This window comes from Schistocerca americana, chromosome 7 (assembly GCF_021461395.2).
Source record: "Schistocerca americana isolate TAMUIC-IGC-003095 chromosome 7, iqSchAmer2.1, whole genome shotgun sequence".
Classification (NCBI taxonomy): Eukaryota; Metazoa; Arthropoda; class Insecta; order Orthoptera; family Acrididae; genus Schistocerca; species Schistocerca americana.
The window spans coordinates 593267732-593292922 of record NC_060125.1 but is presented as its reverse complement, the minus strand read 5'-3'; the positions used below and the strand labels follow the sequence as shown (position 1 = coordinate 593292922).

The 25191-nt window shown below is 42.2% G+C and overlaps 1 protein-coding gene across 1 annotated transcript; it reads left to right on the top strand.

Moving 5' to 3' along the window:
- Positions 1-205: 205 nt before the first annotated feature.
- Positions 206-14375, top strand: LOC124622181 (prostaglandin reductase 1-like). Its single transcript, XM_047147827.1, has 3 exons — positions 206-419; positions 6345-6695; positions 13823-14375. Exons 1-3 carry the CDS (start codon positions 219-221, stop codon positions 14273-14275), a joined length of 1005 nt encoding a protein of 334 aa, XP_047003783.1. The 5' UTR covers positions 206-218; the 3' UTR covers positions 14276-14375.
- The last annotated feature ends 10816 nt before the right edge of the window (positions 14376-25191 follow it).

The following is a 25191-nucleotide window of genomic DNA, read 5'->3' as shown; positions in this document are numbered from 1 at the left end:
TGTAGAGAGAACTAGCTATTAATTTACACATCAAACGGATGTTAAATTGCAAGACAGTGGTGGAATTTGCATCTCATCGCCTGTCAGACCGACAGTGATTCAGCACCGTGAGTCTGACGACCTTCCATCTGGGACCCAATACAAATAGCGATGACAACGCATCAAGGTCTCGCGGCGCGGCCGCGTTATATAAGACTTGCAGTAGGACACCGGCAGCCATGGTGAAGGCGCGCAAGATCGTGATCGCCCGCGTGTTCCAGGGAGAGCCGCGGCTCCAAGACTTCCGCATCGAGGAGGAGGACCTGCCGGCCCTCCGCGATGGCCAGATACTCGCCGAGGCAGTCTACATCAGCGTCGATCCCTACCAGAGGGCGTACAAGAACATGCACCAAGTCGGCGCCACCATGATCGGCTCACAGGTCAAGTTTCTTTCATATGCCTCCGTTGCTAACCAATTCTAATTAACTCGCACTAATTACTGTCCTGACAGAAGAACACCATTGCGAATGACAAAATTATTACAGGTACGCCATATTGAAGAACACAAGTCCACACACACACGCTCACAAATAACATCACTGACTTTCCATTGGCACCACCTGTTTCTGTTCACCACTGATGCAAAAATAAGATGAAAACAATTTGCTGTGCTGAAGTCAATGAATCAATTTACTTTTGGGTAATGACAGATGATAAAACTTTGCAAAAAATGTCGTACATGAACGAGTTCAATTTTTTGAAAGATAAAAGCCTTTTCAGGCGTTTTGACAGATACTCGTATTTCACTTTTATCTTTTTTTTTTTATTACTTGATTTAAGTTTGGTAATTTGTGGTAAGTTCCTATGCGACCAAATTGCTGAGGCCATCGGTCCCTAGGCTTACAAACTACTTAATCTAGCTTAACCTAACCTACGCTAAGGACAAACACAAACACCCATGCCCGAGGAAGAACTCGAACCTTCGACGGGGGCAGCGGCGCGAACCGTGGCAGATTTAAGTTGCTTACAGGCGATGATGAATGAGAATAATATTATCACATGCTTATTTCTAATAAGTAACAAAGCTGAAGTAATCAGAACGATAATGAAACTGCTTTGTGAGTTGGTATTAATCGCAAATGATAACATTATGAATAATTAGTTCGTTGGTGTACGCCTTTTTTATTTACTTGATCATAAAATGATAGACATAAATCTATCGTTAACTGAATGCGATTTTTGCCGTGGTCCTTTAGTTACGATCAATTTTATCTTCTCCTTCTTCTGTCCTTCAAGGCTGAGTCGTTTGTGCCTCTTCCGGCTTCACCTTTTACTGCCACCTCTTTCTGGGCCTTCGTACGTCCCTTCTTCCTCTTGGCTGGTACAGCGTGGCCACTCATTCTTTGTGGGTGATGTTAGCATACAGTTTTATTTTGTTCAGTCTTTTCATTAGCGTTATAAATATTTAGTTCGTTCCTAACAACTTCATTTCTTATGCGGTCTTCGCTGGGAACAACTCTCACTTCCCTAAAAAATCTCATTTCTGCTGCTTGTGGTTTGCTTTTATCTCGTTTTTAAGGATCCATGACTCTCTTCCCTACAACAGTACACGATCAATTCATATGTCGTTAAGTAAACCATCAGTCTCACTGTATAAGAAAGTTGCCATTACTGTTTTACTGTAAAAGTCATCTTGTTGTGAACTGCTACTTATCACACACATTAATTCGACATTTACAGATGTTTATGGTCTATCAGAAATATCCAAATTCCGTGTGTTTAGAAAAATAGGAATAGCCTGACTTGTATTTACGTTATTCTTAATATCGTTGACAACTGGAAAGTGCGTTATACGATCTTTAGTCAACAGTTACTTTATGTAATACCATTCGCTGTGACTAACTGACACTAGTCCAATCACTCCTTGTCCATCGACATATTTCATAAGCTTTATGTAACAAGAAATATTTTATTTCTCTGAACCGACATCTTGCATTTTCCTAGAAGACGTGTTGTCAACAGAATCATATCACTCTTTTGAATACATAGCAGTCGATAAGAGTATAGCAGCCCTTCGGTTCAAGGTTTAGTTTCTTCTAACTTACACTACAGCTTTCACCCGCTTGTACAAACGCAGAAGAGTATTAACTGATGTGGTATCTACGTATAAAAAGCATTGTTAGATCACTAATTCACCTGAAGACGAATAGAACGACAGGTATCAATGGCCTGGGTGGGAGGGGGGGGGATATTTTTGGGTTCTGGAGAAATGTAGGATCATACGAGAAAATTTATCATGGCAGATAGATTCAAAAACGGCAAAACAATATTTATAGCATGTGCATATTTAGAAAAAAAACAATGACAATTTTGACTGGAATACACTCTTTGGAATTAAAAAGTTATCTAAAATAAGATACGGGGAGGGAAATATATTTAGATTGCACAGTAACCAGACTGCAGCTGCCAAGAAGAATACGAAGAGGAAATCAGTAACTGCCTCTCCATCATATTATTCAGTCAGTACACTGAACAAGCAATGAAGGAAACTCAGGAGAAATTTGGAAAGGAAATTAAAGTTGAAGCAGAACAAATAAAAAACGCTTCAGTTCTCTGACAGCATTGCAGTTCTACCAAACAGTGCAAAAACTTGGAAGGTTATTTGAACAAATGGGTAGTGTCTTCAAAAGAAGCTGTAAGTTAACAATAGCAAAGCAAAGGTAACTAAGTGTAGTGGAATTAAATCAGGCGATGATGAGGGAATTAGATTATGAAACAAGATACTAGAAGTAATAGATGACTTTTACTATTTGGACAGCAAAATAACTTACGATGGCAGAAGTAACGAGAATATAAAATGCATACAAGCAGTAGCAATGAAATCTTTTCTAAAAATAAGAAATAGGGAGTGGAAACAGTTGTCGGGTGTGAGGTCGAATGTCGTTGTGAATTTCGACAATATTTCATCAAACGCAACCGAATGACACCTTCAGGTGCGACTAATACATTGCTGAGTAATGAATGTTATGACTGTCATAACTCAGCAGTGAGTTCAACGCACCTGCAGATGTCAATCAGCTGCGTCAATGAAACATTATGGGTATTTCACCACGACAATCGACCTCTCTTCCGACAACCTTACCTAGTAATCCGTCGCGTAAGCCTCAAGCAACGCAAGAAAAAGGGTGATATCGAGTACAAATTTAAAAGTCTGAATGTCTTAGACGATAGTATTTGCTGGATTTTAGTAGCCTTATCTGTAATCGATTCGTGTAGAATAAACAGAGTAGACATGAACAGAATAGAAGCTTTTATGTCCGATGTTACGGAGAATGCTTAACATTAGATGAGTAGGCTGGATAACTGATGAAGAGAAACTGAATCGTGTTGAGCAGAAAAAAGTGCATGAGCACAACTTAACTGTAAGATTGGATCATGAGGCATCAAGCAATAGTCAGTTTGGTAATTCGGAGAAGTGTGGGGCTACAAATAGTAGAGGGCGGCCAGTGTTCGGCTATGGAGTTTCATACGAACAAAGCTTGCATTAGGTATGCAGAGATGATGAGACTTAATCAGAAGGTCTAGCAGATACAGACGCATCAAATCAGTCTTTGGAATGAAGACCACGAAACAGCATATCATTAAATATTACCGTGTTGGCAGACTATATTTTACCATACACTACAGTGTGACGTTAATGTTACGAATGCAAATCGATGGAAAGTACTGTGTGATAACTATTGAACTGTATGAAATTAAATCGTCATTACTTCTGAACGGTTTGCGTTAGCACGTTCAAACTGTACGGTTGGCCGCAGGGCACGGTGGGAATTAGTACACAGATGCATGGTTTGGTTTAGCGAAGAAGCCCACTTTCATTTGGATGGGTTCGTCAATAAGGAAAATTGGCGCATTTGGGGAACTGAGAATCCACAATGCGCGATCGAGAAGTCTCTTCACCCTCAACAGTTGACTGTGTGGCGTGCAATGTCCAGCCATGGAATAATCTGTGCGATATTCCTTGATGGCAAGGTGGCTACCGAACAGTACGTGAAGGTTTGGGAGATGATTTCGTCCCCATTACCCAAAGTGACCCTGATTTAGACAAGATGTGGGTCATGCAAGACAGAGCTCGATCCCATCGAAGAAGGAGAGTGCTTGACGTCCTCGAGGAGCAGTTTGGGGACCGCATTCTGGCTTTGGGGTGTCTGGGGGCCACTGGCATGAGCCTCGATTGGCCGCCATATTCTCCGGATCTGAATACATGCGATTCCTCTTTGTGGGGATATATTAAAGACAAGGTGTATAGCAATAACCCCAAAACTATTGCTGAGCTGAAACCAGCTATTCCAGAGGCCATCGACAAGATCAATGTTCCGACACTTCAGCAGGTCATGCAGAATTTCGCTATTCGTCTGTGCCACATCAACGCCAATGAAGGCAGTCTTATCGAACATGTCATAACCTATATCCGAATATATGTAGTAACGTTTAAATGTTGAATAAGGTGTGTGCACGCTGTAGTTTGTAACTAATTTACGTTTTTTTCATATAGTTCAATAATTCTCACGCTGTGATTCCTTTCTGTTATGCAGTCTGCAGTAGATCTTTCTCGAGCGCTTTGTAGAGATCTTGGGTGGCAAGAAATCAACAAGTGATTGAGAACTCTGAAGAAACTTTCAAACGCCAAGATCGCTAGTAAAGCTGATACAATGTCAGGAACATATATAATGATTAATTAGTCACGGCTTTGACAGTAACAAATTACCAGTATGTGGCTGTGATCTCAGTTTCATGCAGACTGCATTCCACCTGTTTTACAGCATCCACACTATCACGGAACACACAGGTTATTATCTGAGTCACAAGTAACAAATAAAACCAAGGTTATTCTTCTAAAAGTAGCATTGTAACTTTCAATGTCAGACGCCATCTGTTGACAGACGTTCGTACTTCGTTCTGGGTGCCTTGTGTCTCAGGCTATCGATGTATAACTTGTCTATGGTCGAAGAAGTGGTCCACGTATTCTAAACACAAACTCGAACTGTACTGTATGGCAGATTATGTTATCATTCTCAACATCCACCATTAATATATTCAAACTTGTTTCATTACTAAAAAATTTAAAGCCAAATGAAGAACACATTTAATCCATACTTACTACAGACCGTTTCGTTGGGGCAAAATTTTCTCTGTGCACAGTCGTGTCCAGTTCTCAAGTAGCTTTTGTTTACCATGTGGTAAAAGTTATGTAGTACTCCTGTCCATTATCTGAGATACGTTTTCTGACTTTGCCTTGCAGTTTTAGATTTTGTGATGAAAAGTGTGATAAACGAAGCAAATTGCGTGAACGTAAACATCAGGCTACGATGTAGGTCAATCTTTTACCACAACTTTTAATTGCCATTTTCATTCGTTAGCTTCGCCAATTCAAAAGCAAACTATCGCCTTCCAACCTAATCCAAACATCGGGCTACGCTAGAGATCAGTCTGTCATTACAAACAAGATTTTGTGGAGTTCTAATATCACACTCTAGCATGTCAGCAACAACTGAGGATGAATGGTTCTAAATACGAGTATTAACAATATCATCTCACCTAACATTTTGTCTCGTCGGTTATCGAAAACGCTAACGTTAGGTCTAAACAAGTAATCGCCTTTACAAGCGAGAACGTATGGCTTCCGTCACGTTGTCACAATCCACCTGGCTAGGTATACCAGTCAGCAACGCACTTGTCAGTGACTGTTAGTCCTTACAAGTTACTAATCACAATGTAATAGGTGAGGCGATAGCAGCAGGAATATTTTAATGTTGGTGGATTGTGGAGTGATGTGTTGTGGTCTTCAGTCCTGAGACTGGTTTGATGCAGCTCTCCATGCTACTCTATCCTTTGCAAGCTTCTTCGTCTCCCAGTACCTACTGCAACCTACATCCTGCTGAATCTGCTTAGTGTATTCATCTCTTGGCATCCCTCTACGATTTTTACCCTCCACGCTGCCTTCCAATACTAAATTGGTGATCAGAACATATCCTGCCAACCGATCCCTTCTTCTAGTCACGTCGTGCCACAAGCTTCTCTTCTCCCCAGTTCTATTCAATACCTCCTCATTAGTTATGTGATCTTCATTGTGATCAGCATTCTTCTGTAGCACCACATTTCGAAATCTTCTATTCTTTTCTTGTCTAAACTATTTATTGTCCACGTTTCACTTCCATTGTGGAGGGATACAGGTTGTGAATTCGCAAAACTGTAACAAAACACTACTAAAAATACCAGTTATTGCAATTAACAGAAATCACTGTTGCCAGGAAGTCACAGTTTACGCTGTCTCTAAAGCTATGTGTGCTAATCTCTGTCCACAGGTGGCCCGCATCGTGGAAAGCCGTGCTGCGGGCTTCCCAGTGGGGCGGTACGTGGTCGGCTACTGGGGTTGGCGCGACCGCACCGTGGCCGACGTGGGGCCGGATGCGCCCTACTTCATGTCGCCGGTCATGCTGGTGCCAGACCTGGGGGAGCTGCCCCTCTCCCTCTCTCTGGGGGTGCTGGGCATGCCCGGAATCACGGCCTACTTTGGACTGCTGGAGATCTGCGAGCCCAAACCGGGAGAGGTCGCCGTAGTCAGTGGGGCAGCAGGTGCTGTGGGGTCCATAGTCGGGCAGATAGCGCGCCTCAAGGGGTGCAAAGTAATTGGCTTCGCGGGATCAGACGCTAAGGTAAGACACCGCTTCCATTTGCGATTCTTGCACCTATGATGCTGTGGTGTGCGTACTGTAAGACCTTCAGTACACACACCATCAGATTATTTGACATGTCGCTCTAACGAAGTAGTTGAGTGTCAGGAATATGTCTCGTGGTCTTATCGTGGCGTGTTTATCTTCTGCCGTTAGGTCGGACGATAGAAATGCCACTTGCACGCTTAGAGTAGCAGATTGACGGTGACCAACCTAAAACAGAACTTGATTAATTTTCACACACATTTATTAAAATAATAACAAACATAAAAATTACTTAACTTGGTTCTGGATGCTATTTACAATTGACAATCTGAAGTTCCTTTGGTATTGGTACGTTAGTCTTATTCTCACATATATCTCTGATACTTGACAAAAGTGTGTATACATTTATCTTCATGGCTATGTACAGGAATATGGTAATCTTATTAGGCGCAGACTGAAACTTGACTATAGACTGGTACAGACAAATGTAGACTGGTACAGACTAATGCAGACTGGTACAGATTGGTGCAGACAAATGCAGACTGACTAATCGGAGGTCTGTACACTCGTTATAATACCACGCGCATTCGTGTATCACTGCGCGAGTGTGATCTGTGAGGAGAAAAAGTTCTATTTTAGCAGCAATCTCATTGGCTGCGTTACATATTAATACACGGATCTGCGGAAGAAGAATTTGGTCTGGTTCTATGGCAGCGCCATCTCGCAGTGCGGAGATGGACGAGCGCTGCACCTGCACTGTTGTGCTTAGCGGGGCGCGCTCTAGTGGGAAAGTTGTGTATGCGCTGACTACGTGGAACTATGTACACAACAGACGCAGGTGAGGTCAGTGCAGCATAATCTCATCAGATCAGTGACACTTGTTCGTAAGTACTGCTGAGTTTTCCTCAAAATCCTTACATTCTTCAGACATAGGAAGGCTGCCCAGAAAGTAATGCATCCCATTTTTATCTCAGCTGAAAACAATGCTACGAATGGGAAACGTTACGTATGTATTATTTGAAGTCTCCTGAGTGAGCGCGCCAAGTATCTGTCACTTCCGACAGATAGCGTAGCTGCACTTCAAAGTGGCGTCTGAGGGTGACACACGTTACAAGCAACGTGCCGCCATTGAATTTCTCAATGTAGAGGAGAAACAGTGGGGAATACTCACAAACATTTGTGCAAAGTCTATGCAGCATCTGCTGTCGACAGGAGTACAGTTAGTAGCTGGGCACGGAGGGTGAGGTCATCAGAAGGTGGTTCGGTGGAGCTCGACGATTTGCAGCGGTCGGGGAGACCATCCACGGCTGTCACACCTGACATGTTGCAGCGAGCTGATGTTGTCATTCACGAGGACAAATGGACAAATGGTTCAAATGGCTCTGACCACTATGGGACTCAACATCTGAGGTCATCAGTCCCCTAGAACCTAGAACTACTTAAACCTAACTAACCTGAGGACACCACACACATCCATGCCCGAGGCAGGATTCGAACCTGCGTCTGTAGCAGTCGCGCGGTTCCAGACTGAAGCGCCTAGAACCGCTCGGCCACACCGGCCGGATTCACGAGGACAGACGCATTACGACTCGGCAGTTGGCGCTGCATCTGTCAATCAGCAAAGGAAGTGTGGATGCAATTATCCGCATTTTTGGATCAAAAGCGTGTGCAAGATGGGTCATGCGGTTTCTAACGGTGGATCACAAATCGCACAGAAAAAAAACATTTGTCTTGATTTGCTGCAACGTTTTGAAGCTGAGGGGGAGGCCTTCTTGTCCCAGATTGTGACAGGTGATGAAACCTGGGTTCACCATCTTGAGCCCAAAACAAAACGACAGTCGATGGAATGGCGCCATTCCCTTTCCCCGCAGAAGAAAAAATTCGAAGCACCTGCTTCCGCCAGTAAGATCATGATCATCGTGTTCTGGGGCTGTTAAGGTGTTATTCTCATTGATATGATACCAAGAGGCGGTACCATTAATTCAGGAGCATATGTCAACACATTAACAAAACTGAAGACGCGCTTCCGGCGACTTAGGCGCCACAACAATCCAGCAAATGTTTTGCTGCAACATGATAACGCTCGGCCCCACACAAGTATGAGGACTGCTGAACGCATCGCAGAACAGGGTTGGACAGTGATATTCCATCAACCCTACAGCCCTGACCTCCCCCTCGGGCTTAACACTTGTTTGGGCCAATAAAAGATGCCATTCGTGGAAGACACTTTGAGGACAATGAGGAGGTGATTCACACAGGGAAGCACTGGCTCCGTCACCAGGACAAGGACTGGAACCGACAGGACGTTTTGCGCTGGAGGAAGACCATAGAACGGGATGGAGATTACGTGAAAAAATAGGGTATGTAGATAAAACACCATTCATTCGTGCGTGTAATTCTCATTATGTCCAATAAAGAATTATTGAAGAAAAAAAATGCGGTGCATTAATGTCTGGCAACCCTCGCACAAAGTGTAAATAAAGACATGTGCATTACCTGCTCAAAAGTATTCGGACACCTCTATGTAATGGGAAATTGACGACTAATTGTCGCTAGAGGCAGACGTGCCAGTATGAAAGGAAGTGGGGAGAGAAGCAGCGACAGCAGGATTTATCAGTCGGGAGAGCTCTGTTACTTCGAATTTGAAGTCGAAAAGCGATGGAACAGCCACAGTAAACCGAGACCAGGCAGGGCTCACACACTGAGAGACAGGTACCATCGAATATTGCGGAATGTGGTTATAAAAATCGCGTGAAATCAGCGATAGATTTCACTCGTCAGTTCCAAAGTGCTACCAGCAGTACGGCCAGCACATTGGTTGTGCACAGGTAGTTAACAAACATGGGGTACAGTGATCGAGCAGCTGCTTATAGGCCACACGTTTCTGCAGTCAGTACAAAGCGACGCTTGGAGAGCTGTAAACAACAACATCACTGGATAGTGGATGAAACTGATGATTTGGAGTAATGAATCACACTATACCTTGTGACAATTCCGTGGGAAGTTTCCGGTTTGCTGGATGCCTGGAGAACGATTCTGTGAGCAGTAAAATGCGGAGGAAGTGATTTTATGCTACTGGGGTGTTTGTCATGGTTATGGAGTGGTCCCCTTAATGGGTTTAAGAAAACACCAAATGTGGAAGGATACTTACACATTCTGCAATATTGCATACTGTGTACAGTAAAGGTACAGTTTGGAGACGATGAATGTTGTATCAGCGTGACACTACACTCTGCCACAAAGCAGCGTCCGTGAGCCCATGGTTTGTGTACAATAACGTTCTTAAAATTGACTAGTCTACCCAGAGCCCCTATCTGAACTTAGTGAATCACCGTTAGGACGTCGACTTCGCACCAGATCCCAGTGTCCAACTTCACTATCTTCTTTCGTTACTAGGAAGACTTGTGGCAAAAACTGGGGCCTAAGCCCCAGGGGTATGCACTGGATATACACCACAGTGGTTAGACCTAGGATTTCCTATGGGGCCATAGTGTGGTGAAAGAAGGTAGAACAGCGGGTTTCTACTAAAGAGCTTGCTAATGTGCAGAGATTGGCCTGCTTTGCCATAACGGGCGGAAATAGCAGCACACCAACCGCTGGAATGGAAGCCATGCTGGATGTGCCTCCACTTCACCTTTGGGTTAAGATGGAGGCAGTAGCTGGGGCATATAGACTTAAAACTGGCCAAAACTGGGTCTCATTCGGATATCCAGAATCACACACTAACATAGTGAGTGAGGTAAATATAGGTATGGCCGGGGAAATGCCCGCCGACTATATAATAGCTCCGAACTGCTTCGACGAGCCTTATAACACAATAATTGAAAGTAGGGAGCAGTGGAAGAAAACAGTTCGACACCGTACGGGGGACATCGTTTGGTTCACCAATGGGTCGAAAACAGATCAAGGCGTCGGGGCAGGGTTGTAAGGGGTTCAACCAAGACTGGAGAGCAGCATCTCTCTAGGGAAACTGGCCTCTGTATTCCAAGCCGAAATTACTGCAGTCATGGCATGTGAGGAGGAGAATATGCGTAGGTGCTACACTGACCATAGCATCTACATCTATTCAGACAGCCAGGCAGCCCTGAAATCATTGGCAGCTCCTGAACAAGATCTAAGATTGTTGCAGATTGCCACAGGGTTTTGGTGGAGCTAGGGGGAAGCAATAGAGTGTACCTAGTGTGGGGTCCCTGGCCACTCAGGGATCTGTGGCAATGAACAAGCCGATAGATTGGCTAGGATGGGGGCAACAACTCCATTTATTGGACTGGAACCTGTATTGAAAATCACCAAGGCTTTGGTCAAATTAGAACTACTGAAGTGGCTTAGGAAACAGCACGTAGGATATTGGACCAAGGTCCATAAACAAAAACATGGTAAGGTAATGATGCCCAAGCCATGTTTTAAAAGAAGTTCTGTAATCCTGGGATTGAACAGGAAAGAGATCAAACTCATGACTGGACTGATGACCGGCCATGGGAACCTCAAAAAACACCTACACACAATGGGTATAATGGAAGAGGACCCTAAATGTAGGATCTGTGATGAGGGTGAAGAAACTGCATCACACCTAATCTTTGAATGCATGGCATTAGAGAGTAAAAGATACAGAATCTTCGGGACAACTAGACCTGAAGAAATTGTGTCTAGCAAAAAACCGGTAGAGGGACTCTTTGCACTATTTAAGGGCACTGGTTGGCTTTACTAGATAGACAGGGAGCGGTACCGCACGATAAACCTAGTTTCGGTGCGGGCAGTGGCGGGTTAGACCTAAGCTGTTTTAGCTCTCCTGTTAAAATCAATCAATCAATCTTCTTTCGTTTCGGTTCTTGAGGAAGAATGGGATGGCGTTTCTTCACAAACACACACCTCACTAAAAGTGTCCCTAGGAGGTTTCAAGCTGTCATAAAGGCGGAGGGTGGACACCTCCAATATTAATGTCCATTAATAGGTATCTGGATGCTTTTGATCAGATGTTTAAGGTCGCACCTCCATTCAACGAGATTATGTTGGCTATTTTCAAAAAATTGTATGATGTGTCACTCGTACAAAAGCATATTGTTTGGTTGGCCGGTATAAAGAGAGCTTGAGAGATGAAGTGTCGTATTTGTATTACTATCGGTGAATATACATATGAAAAATAAGAAAAAGAGAATGAAACTGGCCATGCGTTCACAGCCTCCACTCTTCTCTGGAGACGTCTCAAGGATAGATGTTGATGAGCAGTACTCACGTGTCTTCACTCCGTACTGTACTGATGAACCATAAACCGTTTGCACTCAGTCTCTCAAGCACAACAGCTAATTTTAAAGCTCGAAATCTCATTCTTCACGAATATTCTAACCTCGTACTATCTGGTCGAGTCTTGGCGCATTGTCATTGTTTCAAGGCCACAGTGTAACACTGACCCGCTAAGGACAGTAGAAAAAAATGACTAGTTATGTTTCATTAACGATAATTACGTAAGTAAATTCAGAAAAATTACACTCTGTGGTTGTTTCAAAACCCCGACAGACAGTTCATTGTACGTACTCATCGCAGGCTTGACTTATGTCACAGTACTCGTACTTCTGCTGTGTCTGTGTGTTCTTGCACTGCAAACGTCTACTGTAAACGGGAGATCTTATGTTTATTACTGTCTTTCTTTGAAATTAAAATATCGACAAAAATATACAAAATAGAAATGTAATACAGAACGGGGAAGCATGCAGCGACGCAATATTTTTTCTGCATTAATCATCTGATCTCATCGCCCCCTATACGAAATTTTTGGGGGTAATATAAACAAAAGTGGTTAGTTACAAGGATGTACCGGAATCAGTTGTTAGCTATTGAATAGAGCGTCGAGTAACAAATCCAGAAGTTGTCATCTTGAGGTTGAAGCTCTTCTGTCTGTGTTCGTTTACAAACAAATAATAGATGTATACAGAGCTCTCTATAATGGAAGTGTGTTCCCCGCCCTCAAAGAACTATCGGACAACACCGACCTATAAGCTCCTCCTCCCCCCACCCCTTTCCCTTACACACACATCTTTTTAAAGAAAATACATAGAAATAAATGAAAATAAAATAAATAATTAGATAAAAAACTAAGTAAATAAATAAAACACACACCCATTCACACACACAAAAACACACACACACACACACACACACACACACACACACACACATACACACACACACATGCATGCACACACACAAATCTTCCAAATAGAACTAGTTAATGTTAGGTAGACCATAACATCCCAGGCGTAAAATTTCGAAGTAAATAACTTTTCCACATTAAGATCTATATGGTGGCAAAAGACAAGCCGCGAAAGAAAACAAGTGCAATAAAAAAAAAAACATAAAAACCCAGGAAAACCACTGCATATAAACAATACTTTGTGTTTCAAATTTGTAAATACTGTCTTCAAAACCCAAATTTATATGTTTACAAGTACATAGTAAAGAGCAATATTTCCTGTTTAATAGAAATAAAATAAAGGCCCACTGATGATACTCAATATTCAGCGAAACATATGTGGTAAACAGAAGAAAAGGTAAAACTGGGTGTTTATGAAGGTGGACCCCCTCCAAAAACTAATCTATTCAGAAGTTAATAAAGGAAGAATGTAGTTGAAATAATAAGACACTAAACAACGCAGTTTTACCATTCCAGTAAAAATGAAAAGCAAGGCAAAAACTATTGTATGATAAACATATGCCACCATAATCAGATATCTATTAAAGCTGCAGAGGAGAAGTGCTAATTATGACCTATTTGTAGCAAAAATTGTGTCGTTCATCTGGAATGATTTGGAAAAACGAGTGAAAATCCGAATCAGGAGCCGGCCGAAGTGGCCGTGCGGTTAAAGGCGCTGCAGTCTGGAACCGCAAGACCGCTGCGGTCGCAGGTTCGAATCCTGCCTCGGGCATGGATGTTTGTGATGTCCTTAGGTTAGTTAGGATTAACTAGTTCTAAGTTCTAGGGGACTAATGACCTCAGCAGTTGAGTCCCATAGTGCTCAGAGCCAGCCAGCCGAATCAGGAGTGGATGTCATTATAGTAATTAGCTGTAACTTATTTACACAATGTGAAAACGTCCTCTTGTAGCGATATAACTGGCCTCTCTTCCGCAGGTGAAGTGGCTGAAAGAGGAGTTGGGATTCCATCACGCATTTAACTACAAGACGAATGACGTCACAGAGGCGCTGAAGCAGGCGGCACCTGACGGCGTCGACGTGTACTTCGACAACGTGGGCGGCGAGATGAGCAGCGCAATCATCAACAGCATGCGAGAGTACGGTCGCATCTCCGTGTGCGGCGCGATATCTGGATACAACGAGTCTAATCTCCCGAAGGCTACCATCATCCAGCACGCAGCCATATTCAAGCAGCTCCGCATGGAGGGATTCATGTACATCCGATGGCACGACCGCTGGGGAGAGGGCATCGGACAGCTGATGCAGTGGATCAGGGAGGGGAAAATCAAGTACCACGAGACTGTTACCGACGGCTTTCAGAACACTCCCAAAGCCTTTGTTGGCATGCTGCAAGGAGAGAACCTAGGGAAAGCTGTTGTTAAAGTCTGAAGCGTGAAGCATACTTCCGTACTAGATTTGGGTGCATGAGCGGGGCCAAAGACAATTTGTTACAGTATTTTGTGCAGTGAATTACAAAGTGTAGCTGGATGACTGGGACAGAATATTCTTTCAGAATTTGTTTGTGCTTTCACTTTTGTAAACTAAAAAGAAATAAATTTTATAGAAAACCTTTTGTGTGTTGTGTCCATTATTTAACTCCACAGTCAGATTATATGTCCCAGCACGTAGTTGTCGCAAAAACAACATAACTTAAGTGCTACACACCAACAACTATAAGAGCATGAAACGATAGAAAATATTCATGTAGCTGGTTAATGTTTGTGTTCTTAAGTAATAGAACCCAAATATGAAGTCCTCGACAGAGAGTGTTCATCAGAGACAAGGGTACCGTCAGGAGTGCCCCAGGGTAGTGTGATAGGACCGTTATTATTTTCTATACACATAAGTGATGTGGCGGACAGGGTGGGGAGCAATTTACAGTTGTTTGCTGATTATACAGTGTGTAAGGTAAGTTGCCGTGGTCGAAACACTATAGAATGAAACAAGATTACTTACAAAAATTTCTACTAGGTGTGATGAATGGCAGCTAGCTCTGAATGTAGATAAATGTAAGTTAATACGAAGGAGTAGGAAGAACAAACCTGTAATGTTCGGATGCAGCGTTAGCAGTGTCCATCTTGACACTGTGACATCTTTTAAATACCTGGGCGTAACTTGCAAAGCGATATGAAATGGAACGCACATATGAGGATTGTGGTAGGAAAGGATAATGGTCGACTTCAGCTTAGTGGGAGAATTGTGGTGAAGTGTTAGTGCGACCTATTCTTGAGTACTGCTAGCGTGTTTGGGATTCCCACCAGGCCGAATCAAAGTCAGGCCGCTAGATGTGTTACTGGTGGGCTCGAACAACACGCAAGTTCTATGGATGTGCTTTGGGAACTCAAGTCGGAATCCCTGGAGGGAAGGCGACGTTCTTTTCGGGGAACACTATTGAAAAAATTTAGAGAACCGGTATTTGAAGCTGTATGAATGCAGAGTCTCGCGGTGATAACATTGAATAAAATGTTCTCGGGTTCCCAACCGTGTCAATTGCTTAAAACTACACGAGCTTTCGGCCAAGCACTCCTTGGCCATTGTCAAGTGTTATGACTGCCAGTGGGCTGTTGGTGTGCCCTTATATACGCTAGCTGTCGGCTGTGACGTCACTGGTGCCCGTGACATTGCCATATATGGGCATGTTTTGAGTCGGCGTTCGATGTGCCCTCTTCAAGAGCGCGATCGCTGGATCCCACGCAGTGCTGAGCTGCAAGCCACCGTCTCTATTCAGGGTGTTTGTGGTAATTTTTATTTCAGTAGCTTCCTTTATTAAACTGTCCCAGAAGCCGTTAGTGCGAGCCACGACAGAGGTATCGCCAAATTTTATGTGGTGACCGTTTTTTAACGCATGCTCAGCTAATGCAGATTTCTCTGGATAGCGTAGGCGATAATACCTCTCTTGTTCTTTCCTGCGTTGTTCCACAGTGCGCACTGTTTGTCCGATGTACTTCTGGCCACACTCACAAGGTATTCCGTAGACTCCAGGTGTTCTGAGACCTACAGCGCCTTTAACTGGTCTCAGTAATTTGCTGATTTTCGTTGGAGGCCTGAAGATTGATTTGATCTTGTGTCTTTTCGTCATGCCAGCTTTGCATTATTACTAGAAAGGATTCACAACACAAGGCAACAGCTGGATGCAAATGGACGTCCTATTATGGCCTTGCACCTGCAGTTATCAAAAACACTCACAGCTTTGGACTGGGAATGGGTCGACGCTGCTACGGTATCTCAACAGACGTCAGCACAGAAACGAACTACAGAGAAGCAGAAAGGAAAGTTCGGCCGCCTTTCGCAAAAACAACGTGGTGCGGACCACAGATCTTCAGAACGCACCGTCATCAACTTGACGGCGAGAGATATAGACGCGGGATCAATGTCGGCACTTAAGAAAGGACTTAATTTCGCACCTTCCCCGAGGGACATTCCTGTCTGTGAAGTAATAAGCGGTGTTGAACAGGCAGTCCACAATCTCCCACATGAAACAGCGGACGAAATACGGCGAGAACCCAGCTTTATACTGACAAAGGCGAAGTTACGAGCATCCAACATGACCAGGGCTGAGCGCAACGGCCTTCGAGCACTACGTAATGATGAAAGCATTGTGGTACTTCCCGCTGACAAGGGCAATGCCGCCGTAATTATGGAGTTCGAGGACTATGATACGAAGATCTGTGCGCTACTGATCGACGATACTTATCGGAAGCTCCCTACAAAGAACTACAGATATAAATGAAATATTGAAATTGTTCAGCCAATTTAGTAGAAAAGTCTTAAAACTACAGCGAAACCTGTATAATTGGGGCCAGTCCTAGTCCGAATTATAGAAAGTCGGAATCACATAAATGTTTTCTAAAATAGTTATCTGCAGCTGTAATAATGAATCTAACAAACCGTGGACGTAGTAGTTAAGTTGAAATGTAACATTATGCGTCTTTCTCATTCTTCTGAATGATAACGATATCATCAGCAAACAGATGAACATTTGTAATCTTAATTCCTTTGTTTATATTACATTTTCATTTACAAAGAGTGAAGTCACTGTAAATAACAGAATGAATAGCAGAGTGCCACGTCCTTTTCTTTCTCCTTCGTTAATAACTATTTCTTCTAATAAATTCCTACCTATGTTTGTTACAAAGCGTGTATTTTTAGTCTGTAATATTTGTCTTGTGGTCATTAACTATCGTTGAGTATAGCTAGTAGCCAGAGTTCAGAAGATATGTAATGATATCACAAAAATGTGCGACTGGATTAAATGCGTTGAAGTTTGCAATGCAAATTCAAACATTTAACAAACTTGATGAATACACTACCGCATTTTAATACCCTTTTAAGCGATCAAAGAGATAGAATTTAGCGTAACTCATTATGTAAGCTTGAGAAAGCAAACTGAGCAGGTTTCTAAATTGTTGTGTCCCTGTACGCAACACAGTTACGTATGTTATCCGTTGTCGGCCTGTGAAGATACAGAATTTTTTGCGAAATGTAATTCTGGATTAGTCGCGTAATCATTACGCGTATGAAGTTTCTGTAGCCTGTGGCCCCTCTTTTCTTAAGTTTAAGACTTTTTACGTAGTAAATTATGGAATATTACAGTGTTTTATGTCATTAGTATCTCATACGAAAGAAAGTATTCTTGATAACCATTTATGAACAAAAGGTGCAGTACGACCGCATTTCAGCTTCGTGTAGGATTTCATTGTTATAGCTATATAAAAGTAATCATAATCTCCCACCACGTACAATATTTAAGCGTGAATAGTAAAATTTAAAAAAAAAAAAATTTTTATTAGTTAGAACCCTCGTCGCCGTATATAAATGAAAAAAAAAACGTTTCTACAGCGAATATTATAATAATGTTAATGATGTTTAAAAAATACATGAAAGAGTCATTTTAATGCAAAGGACATTTTTATATGGTCAAACATTTGTTTTGTGTTGCATTGTTGTTTGTTTGAGGCACTTATTGAGCGGGGCACGGCGCTTGGATTTAAGGGGAGCCTCGGAGTAGATGAAGTCACGAGTCATCGGATGTTTAAACATGTTTGGAAAAAGATTGAGTGTGAATTAAATCTGCGTTCAGAATGCACATCTGTAGACAGTTACACAATAAATCTTCATGCTCATACGAATTAGTTAGCTATTTCAAGAGTGTAAACAGAAGAACGATTATTAAGTGACACATCAACATTTAAACCTATACCAATGTTTTCATGGTTTTACCATCCGGAACCTTTCCGGCCTACAGGTGAATAGGAGGGGAAGGGAAGCAGCGCGGAGTGGCCGCGCGGTTTGAGGCGCCATGTCACGGATTGCGCGGCCCCTACCGCGGAGGTTCGGGTCCTCCCGCATGGGTGTGTGTGGTGTAAGATAGTTTAAGTAATGTGTATGTCTAGGGACCGATGACCTCAGCAGTTTGGTCCCCAAGGAATTCACATACGTTTCAATTTTTTATTTATTTATTTTTTTGTCGGGAAGGGAAGGAAGTAGTGGGGATTTACTATAGATGTTTGCATTACTTCTCTACATAATCACCAGTCAGATTTAAGGATTTATCATATCTCTTCATGAGTTACTTAACTCCCCCTGAATATAATTCTATCACATGACTGTTAACCCAACGAGCACAGAACTATTAGTACCAAATTACTTACAATCCGAGAAACATGCAAGTAGTTGTCCAACAAATGATACATCCTGAAAAGACGGATACCACGAATTGTTTGGATAGTTTTCCTCATCATTTCGTTGGTCACGGAAAACGGACGATTACTTTTGGAAGCAACTTATTTTTTCAACCTCGTGTTCGTCAATGTGAAGTTCGTAACTATGTGAAAATTTATTTTTAAAGGGAAATTTGAAAATCTCGCTACACGATGCAAGATACACACTAGCCCGTACATCAAACAATTGGTCTGTGAGAGGGCAATCCGTTTTCAATGAAGTTTACATACGCCATCTCAGTGCAAAACAAAATTACTCATTTAAAAATGTTGGCCCTGAATATTACTAATCTTTATCGTTAGTCTTACAAAAAATCACTGTACCGGAACTGTTATTGTAATTAAACAGCAAATTAACATAAAAATTAACGCATCTGACTTTCTGATAAAACTGCATGAAAATTCACAAGATCTTTTACTGGTGCAAAACTTCTGAAGTGATACTGATATTATTTTCACAAATACACTCTGCCAAACACCGTGCCTTACATTGGAACATGAACTTTGCTGGTACTTAAATTTATTGGCCTACCTGTGGGCACTGAACGCTCATCTGCTCCGCAACTTTTTACTACCAGGAATAATGATGTGACTGTTAAAAATCAAATTTAATTAATCGTACTTGCTATGTGCAGTGCAAGATAGTATATTACCATTTTTCATAACCGCTTGTCAGTGCACAGTTCGCGATGTGCAATGCGATTGAGGAAGTAAATGAAAATGGTTCAAATGGCTCTGAGCACTATGGGACTTAACATCTGTGGTCATCAGTCCCCTAGAACTTAGAAGTACTTAAACCTAACTAACCTAAGGATATCACACACATCCATGCCCGAGGCAGGATTCTAACCTGCGACCGTAGCGGTCGCTTGGTTCCAGACTGTAGCGCCTAGAACCGTACGGCCACTCAGGCCGGCTGAGGATGACACGGCAGCCGGTCGGTACTGTTGGGCCTTCTTGGACTGTTAAGGCGGAGTTTCTTTTGTATATGATCGAAAATTCATTTTAGAGGATCGTTAATGTAGCTTGCAATAAATTGTGTATAATACGTTCTCCCCAGTGTTTTTCAGGAGTTCGTATTACTGTAACACTTCGTGCAAACGATGTAAGGACAATGTGTTACTTGCACTTTTCCCAGCGGATAGAATAGTTCATCATCTTGCAGGGGAGCATCTGGGATATTATTATTTCTTCTTATGGTACTGCGGATGATAAACTTTCAACCCTGCTGAAGGGCATATGTAATGTGCGACGCTGACAGCCTATAGGATGAACTGGTACCCTTCGGAAACGTACTCAGTGAAAATGGAGGCACTAACCGTCAAATTTATAGGATTCTACAAGCGAGAACGTCAGACCAACCAAAGAAAAAGCAAGAAGAAAGAGATGGAAAAATCTACGGCTTTTCTGCCGTTTGTGGGAAATGTTTTTACCCAAACTGCCAGAATAATGATAAAGTACATAAAGTACGTGTGATCTTCTTGCCACGGGCCAAGACAGCATCTCTTCTGAGATCTGTGAAAAATGGTCTACTTTCAATAAAAGCGGGCAAAAATAAAATGCCTTGTCGTTGTGGTAAGAGGTACGTAGGACAAACAATACGCATAACGGGAGAGCGGTGCACAGGTCAACAGCGACACACTAGCGTTCTGCAGCGGCTCAACGTTGTACTCGCACTGGCCATTCAGTGGACTACGGGGACGTAGAGGTACAGGCCACAGCCTCATCCTATCGGTACTCAGTATGCTGCGCAAACACGATTAGCAGACAGCCTACTCAACCGAGAGGAGAGTTCCCAGTTCGACAAATCATGGAAACCCTTTATTTCACGTCTGCGCCGCTGGAGGAATATAGTTCTGAGTCTCTACTGCCAGGCATTCCAACAAATGCAGCCCATTTTAATAATCATGCTCACCATTAGCGAGCTCTATGGATTTGCTGACTCTGCTTTATTTCGCTCTTACTAGGGTACCGCGCCAGTTCGTCACCACCGATTTCTACCGAATTCGCTGCACATTCAGGGCTAGGCTAGGAATGAAAGTGACAGTAGTGGACGTTCCAGATTGTCACGCGTTTGGAAAAAAACAGAATTTTTAGGCGGGTCGGGCGAGACATGAGCCCTTTGTGTTAGCGTAGTTTTCAGGGGGCAGTTAGAGCAGCGGGAAGAGTACAGAACGGCAATCTGACGATCCTGGCATCGATTCCCTGTCCGGTAACTACTTTTTATTTTCAATTTCTACGTTACTTACACCGGAAGCAAATCGAGATAACGCTCAGTATAGTGTATTTGATGTGATGAAACCCTACGCGCAGGAGAACCAATTTCTTCTATTGAATGACTCGTGGGGAGGGAATCAAACTCACAATTATACGACGAGGATTTGTGAAAAGTAATTCCCCACCCCCCTTCTCCTCCAAATGGACTCTGCTAGAGCCACCCTGCGATGTCCAATTTTATCGTCTGCTAAAACATTTGACCAAAGAGCATCAAAACTCCTCTTATCTCGTCCAGAGAAAAAAAAAATCACGTTCTGAGCAGACTGCTTCAAAATACATTCCGCTGTACGTCACTAGCTATTCTCAAGAATATTTGGCGAAATGATGCGCTACGTGTGGTTTGCCGACGAACTACGCGATGAGAGACAACCTTTTATGAATGTAAGCCGAGTATCTTTTTATAGCAACTGTAAAAGAACAATGTAACGGCTTTATAAGGAGTGCAAGACGCCGAGAAAATTGCTGATTTCCCTGTTTTTACGATGAACGTTAGTCCAGAATGTGTAAATCATCAACTGCAAAAAAAAAAATAAGTGTCTAATTTTATATACGAACTTTTCGTGCACGCCTTACAACCCCTTTTGGAAATTTAATTGCAATCCCACACTTTCCTTTGCCCTTTGTTCTATGAAAATATCAACAAATACAATACAGTGAGCATTATTTCGGTTGATGAGTTCTCCTCGTACGACACAAAATTAATCGTAGGTGATTTTAATGCGAAGACAGTGAAGGAAGAAGCATTCCAGCCTACAATTGGGAAAGAAAGTTTGCATAACATTTCGAATGATAATGGCACAAGAGTGGTTAATTTTGCTGTTTCAAAAGACATGATTGCTGAGAGCACATATATCAGAAGGAAGGACATTCATAAAGCATTTTGGGTCTCTCTGGATGGACACACCCGAAACCAAATTGATCATTTTCTTGTAGATCGGAGTTGGCACACTAGTAAAGAAAATGTTAGGACTTTCAGGGCAGCAGACTGCGATTCTGATCATTTCCTTGTAGGTGCCAAAGTTCACCAACGGCTATCTACAGCAACATCAAGGTGTCACAATGCAGAACTTGTTAGGTTCGACACTGACAAGCTAAATGATGAAAACCTTAGAAGAAGGTACATGATAGAAATTTCAAATAGGTTTGATGCTCTCAGGACACACGAAGATCAAGACGAGGATGTAAATAAACAGTGGATCTCTGTGAGGAATAATATCAAAGAGGCACGGAAGGTCACAATAGGTACAATTAAGAACAGGGGGAAATCGTGGTTTGGTGAGGAATGCAAGAAATTGGTAGAGGAAAGGAGAAAAGCGCGATTAGATTGGAATAGAATGGGAGACAAAAAACGAGAGGACTTCTTGAACATGAGAAGGGAAGTTGGTCGTAGGCTACGGGCAAATAAGAGGGATTATTTGAACAATCAAGTTAAAAAAATGGAAACAAACAGTGAAACAAAAAACATTAGGGAACTTTACCTAGACATAAATGGTTATAGGAAGGGGTTCAAGGCTAAGACAACTGCACTTCAAGAGGATGCCGGGGGAATACTGACAGACCCCAGTGCTATATTAAGTAAATGGAACGCGTATTTTGAGCATGTATTAAATGTACACCAGGAAGCAGGAAATGAGCAGGCGTACGAAATACATACAGCAGAGATGCAATCAACAAATTGAGAAACCGTAAAACACCAGGATCAGATTGCATAACTGCAGAATTAGCACAAATGGGGGACAGAAATTGGTGGAAGTAGTTCACAAAGTGATAACTAAAGTATGGAACTCAGAGATGATACCTGAAGAGTGGCAGGAGTTGATTCTGATCCCAATTTTTAAGAAGGGCGACAAAACGGATTGTAGTAATTATAGAGGGATTTCGCTATTACTATTATCTTCCAAAATTTTCTCGAATATTCTGCTAAGCAGGCTTACACCACATGCAGCTGAAATTGTGGGGGATTACCAAGCTGGCTTTCGGAGGAACAGATCAACTATAGACCAAATATTCACACTGCGTCAAATTTTTGGAAAAGAAGTGGGAATACAATTAACCATTTCATAATCTTTGCACAGATTTTACAAAAGCATATGATTCAGCATTGCAATCAAAATTGTACAGAATTCTTTTGGAACTTGGAATACCAAAGAAATATGTTAGAAGGGAGTTTAAAAAAGACAAAAGGTAGAGTACGCGTGGGGAAATTGGAGTCAGAAGAATTTTGTAATAAAGGACGGACTTAAGCAAGGAGATGCCCTGTCTTCGCTACTTTTTAATTTAGTCCTAGAATATATTGTACGAATGGTAGCAGATAATTCAGAGGGTGTGTAGTTAAATGGAAATATTAAGATATTAGGGTATGCAGATGATCTAAACATCATTAGCGATAGGGAAGAATTTGTTACAGCAAATTCGAATGCGTTAATCAAGGCTAGTGAAGATGTAGGTCTAAGGATAAGTGAAGACAAAACTAAATACCTGGCTACTACTAGAATGCCAACAGCAGTAGACCAGGAAATGTTAAGAGTGGGAGACATGCAGTTTGAAAAAGTGAACACATTTATGTATCTAGGCGTGGCTTCGAGAAATGAGATTGAATCCGAACTGAAGAAGAGATTACGGACGGGAAATGCGTGCTACTTCTCACTGAATAGATTACTTTCATCACGGATACTGTCTAGGAATTTAAAGATTAGAATATACAAAACTATTATTCTACCAGTTATGTTGTATGGGTGTGAGACTTGGTCTCTCACTGTGCAAAATGAAAAGCCGTTTCGGGTATTTGAAAACAAAATTTTTAAGGAAAATTTTCGGAGCAAAAAGGGATGACATTAGCGGAGAGTGACGAAAACTGCGTAACTAAGAGGTTTACGAACTCTATTCAAGCCCTGACATAATCAGTATTATTAAATCACGTAGGCTGCGATGGGCGGGTCACGTAGCTTGAGTGGATGAGGGCAGGTCAGCGAGCAGAGTACTGGTAGGGCACTTAGAGGGAAAACGTACTGTGGGGAGACCGAGGCGTAGATGGAAGGACAATGTAAAGGCTGATTTGAGGAGCCTAGGTACTGAAGCGGAATGGAAGGAAATAGCCCAAGACAGGGACAGATGGCGAAAATACGTTGCTGCGGTAACGGACTCTCGAGTGTGTGAGTGTGTGTTTGTTTAGGTTTATTTGCAGTATAAGGAACATAAAAACTAAAAATAAAAATAAGTTCCTACACAGAGATACGATCCCACGGCCCTCGGCTGACTGTTCAGTACTCTTTTCCGCTGCGCCAACTGCTGCGGAGAAAGTACGATAACATAAACAGCTCGTGTCTCACCCGATCCGCGCCAAAAATGCTACTCTTTTCTAAGCGTTTGGCCATCTGTAGCACCCACATCTGTCACTCCCATTTTTGGCCGAGCCCTGCATGTACCATAAATTTAGACGAAAACGGTGATGACGAAGAGGCGCGGCCCCTTTCTGAGACTCATGAAGTTTTATCCATGACTTGACACTCTTGTTGTTAGCATAGTCATCTCAGTCGTACTCGTGATCCTACTCCACGTGTTAAGTCAAGTGGTTTATATTCCGCCAGCGACTCACCTTGAAGATGGCTATCAGTCATGGCTATCAGCTGCGGTTATCAGCCTCGATATCAGACGGTGAATTAACACTATTCCGAATACGCTCGAAAGGTGGTGGAATAAGATGTACGGATCAAGGTAGTAATTACTATTTTATCAGTTTTGCCTATTGATTATTGTTTTCGAGGCAATTTATACACTGCCAGTCTTCGATATGAAAGCTTGATAAAGCTGGAAAATACCCGGAAGAATATTGTTAACAGAATGTTTTCCAAGCTAAACTTACGATATTCTAAAAAACACGTTTTAATAACATACACATTTATTTAGCTTTTGAGCTATTCGAACACAGTCTCAATGACACTAGGTAACAGATACATCAAAATACATCCAGGTATAGTGAAAAGATAATAGTTATAAACATAAATTTGTGGGACACAACTAATTCTACTTTCATATTCCAGTATGAAAATAATAAAAAAAAAGTTTAGCTTTTGGGTCATCGGAACAGCGTGTCAATAACAATAGATAACAGATACCTCAGAGTACATCCAGACGTTATTAAAATCAATAGTTATAAATATAAAACTATGGGTCACACTAATTCTACTTTCATACTCCAGCATGAAAATCATAAAGAAAAGTTTAGTAGCATATACTGGTAGATGTAAAGCTATGGACGTGGGTCGTGAGTCGTGCCTGGATGTCTCAGTGTGAAGCGCATTCGCCGGC

Excerpts from the sequence above, each read along its gene's own strand:
- LOC124622181 (XM_047147827.1), top strand. The coding sequence starts at position 219 with ATGGTGAAGGCGCGCAAGATCGTGATCGCCCGCGTGTTCCAGGGAGAG. Across the intron at positions 420-6,344 it reads CCACCATGATCGGCTCACAG|GTGGCCCGCATCGTGGAAAG; the intron begins GTCAAGTTTCTT and ends CTCTGTCCACAG. Across the intron at positions 6,696-13,822 it reads TCGCGGGATCAGACGCTAAG|GTGAAGTGGCTGAAAGAGGA; the intron begins GTAAGACACCGC and ends TCTCTTCCGCAG.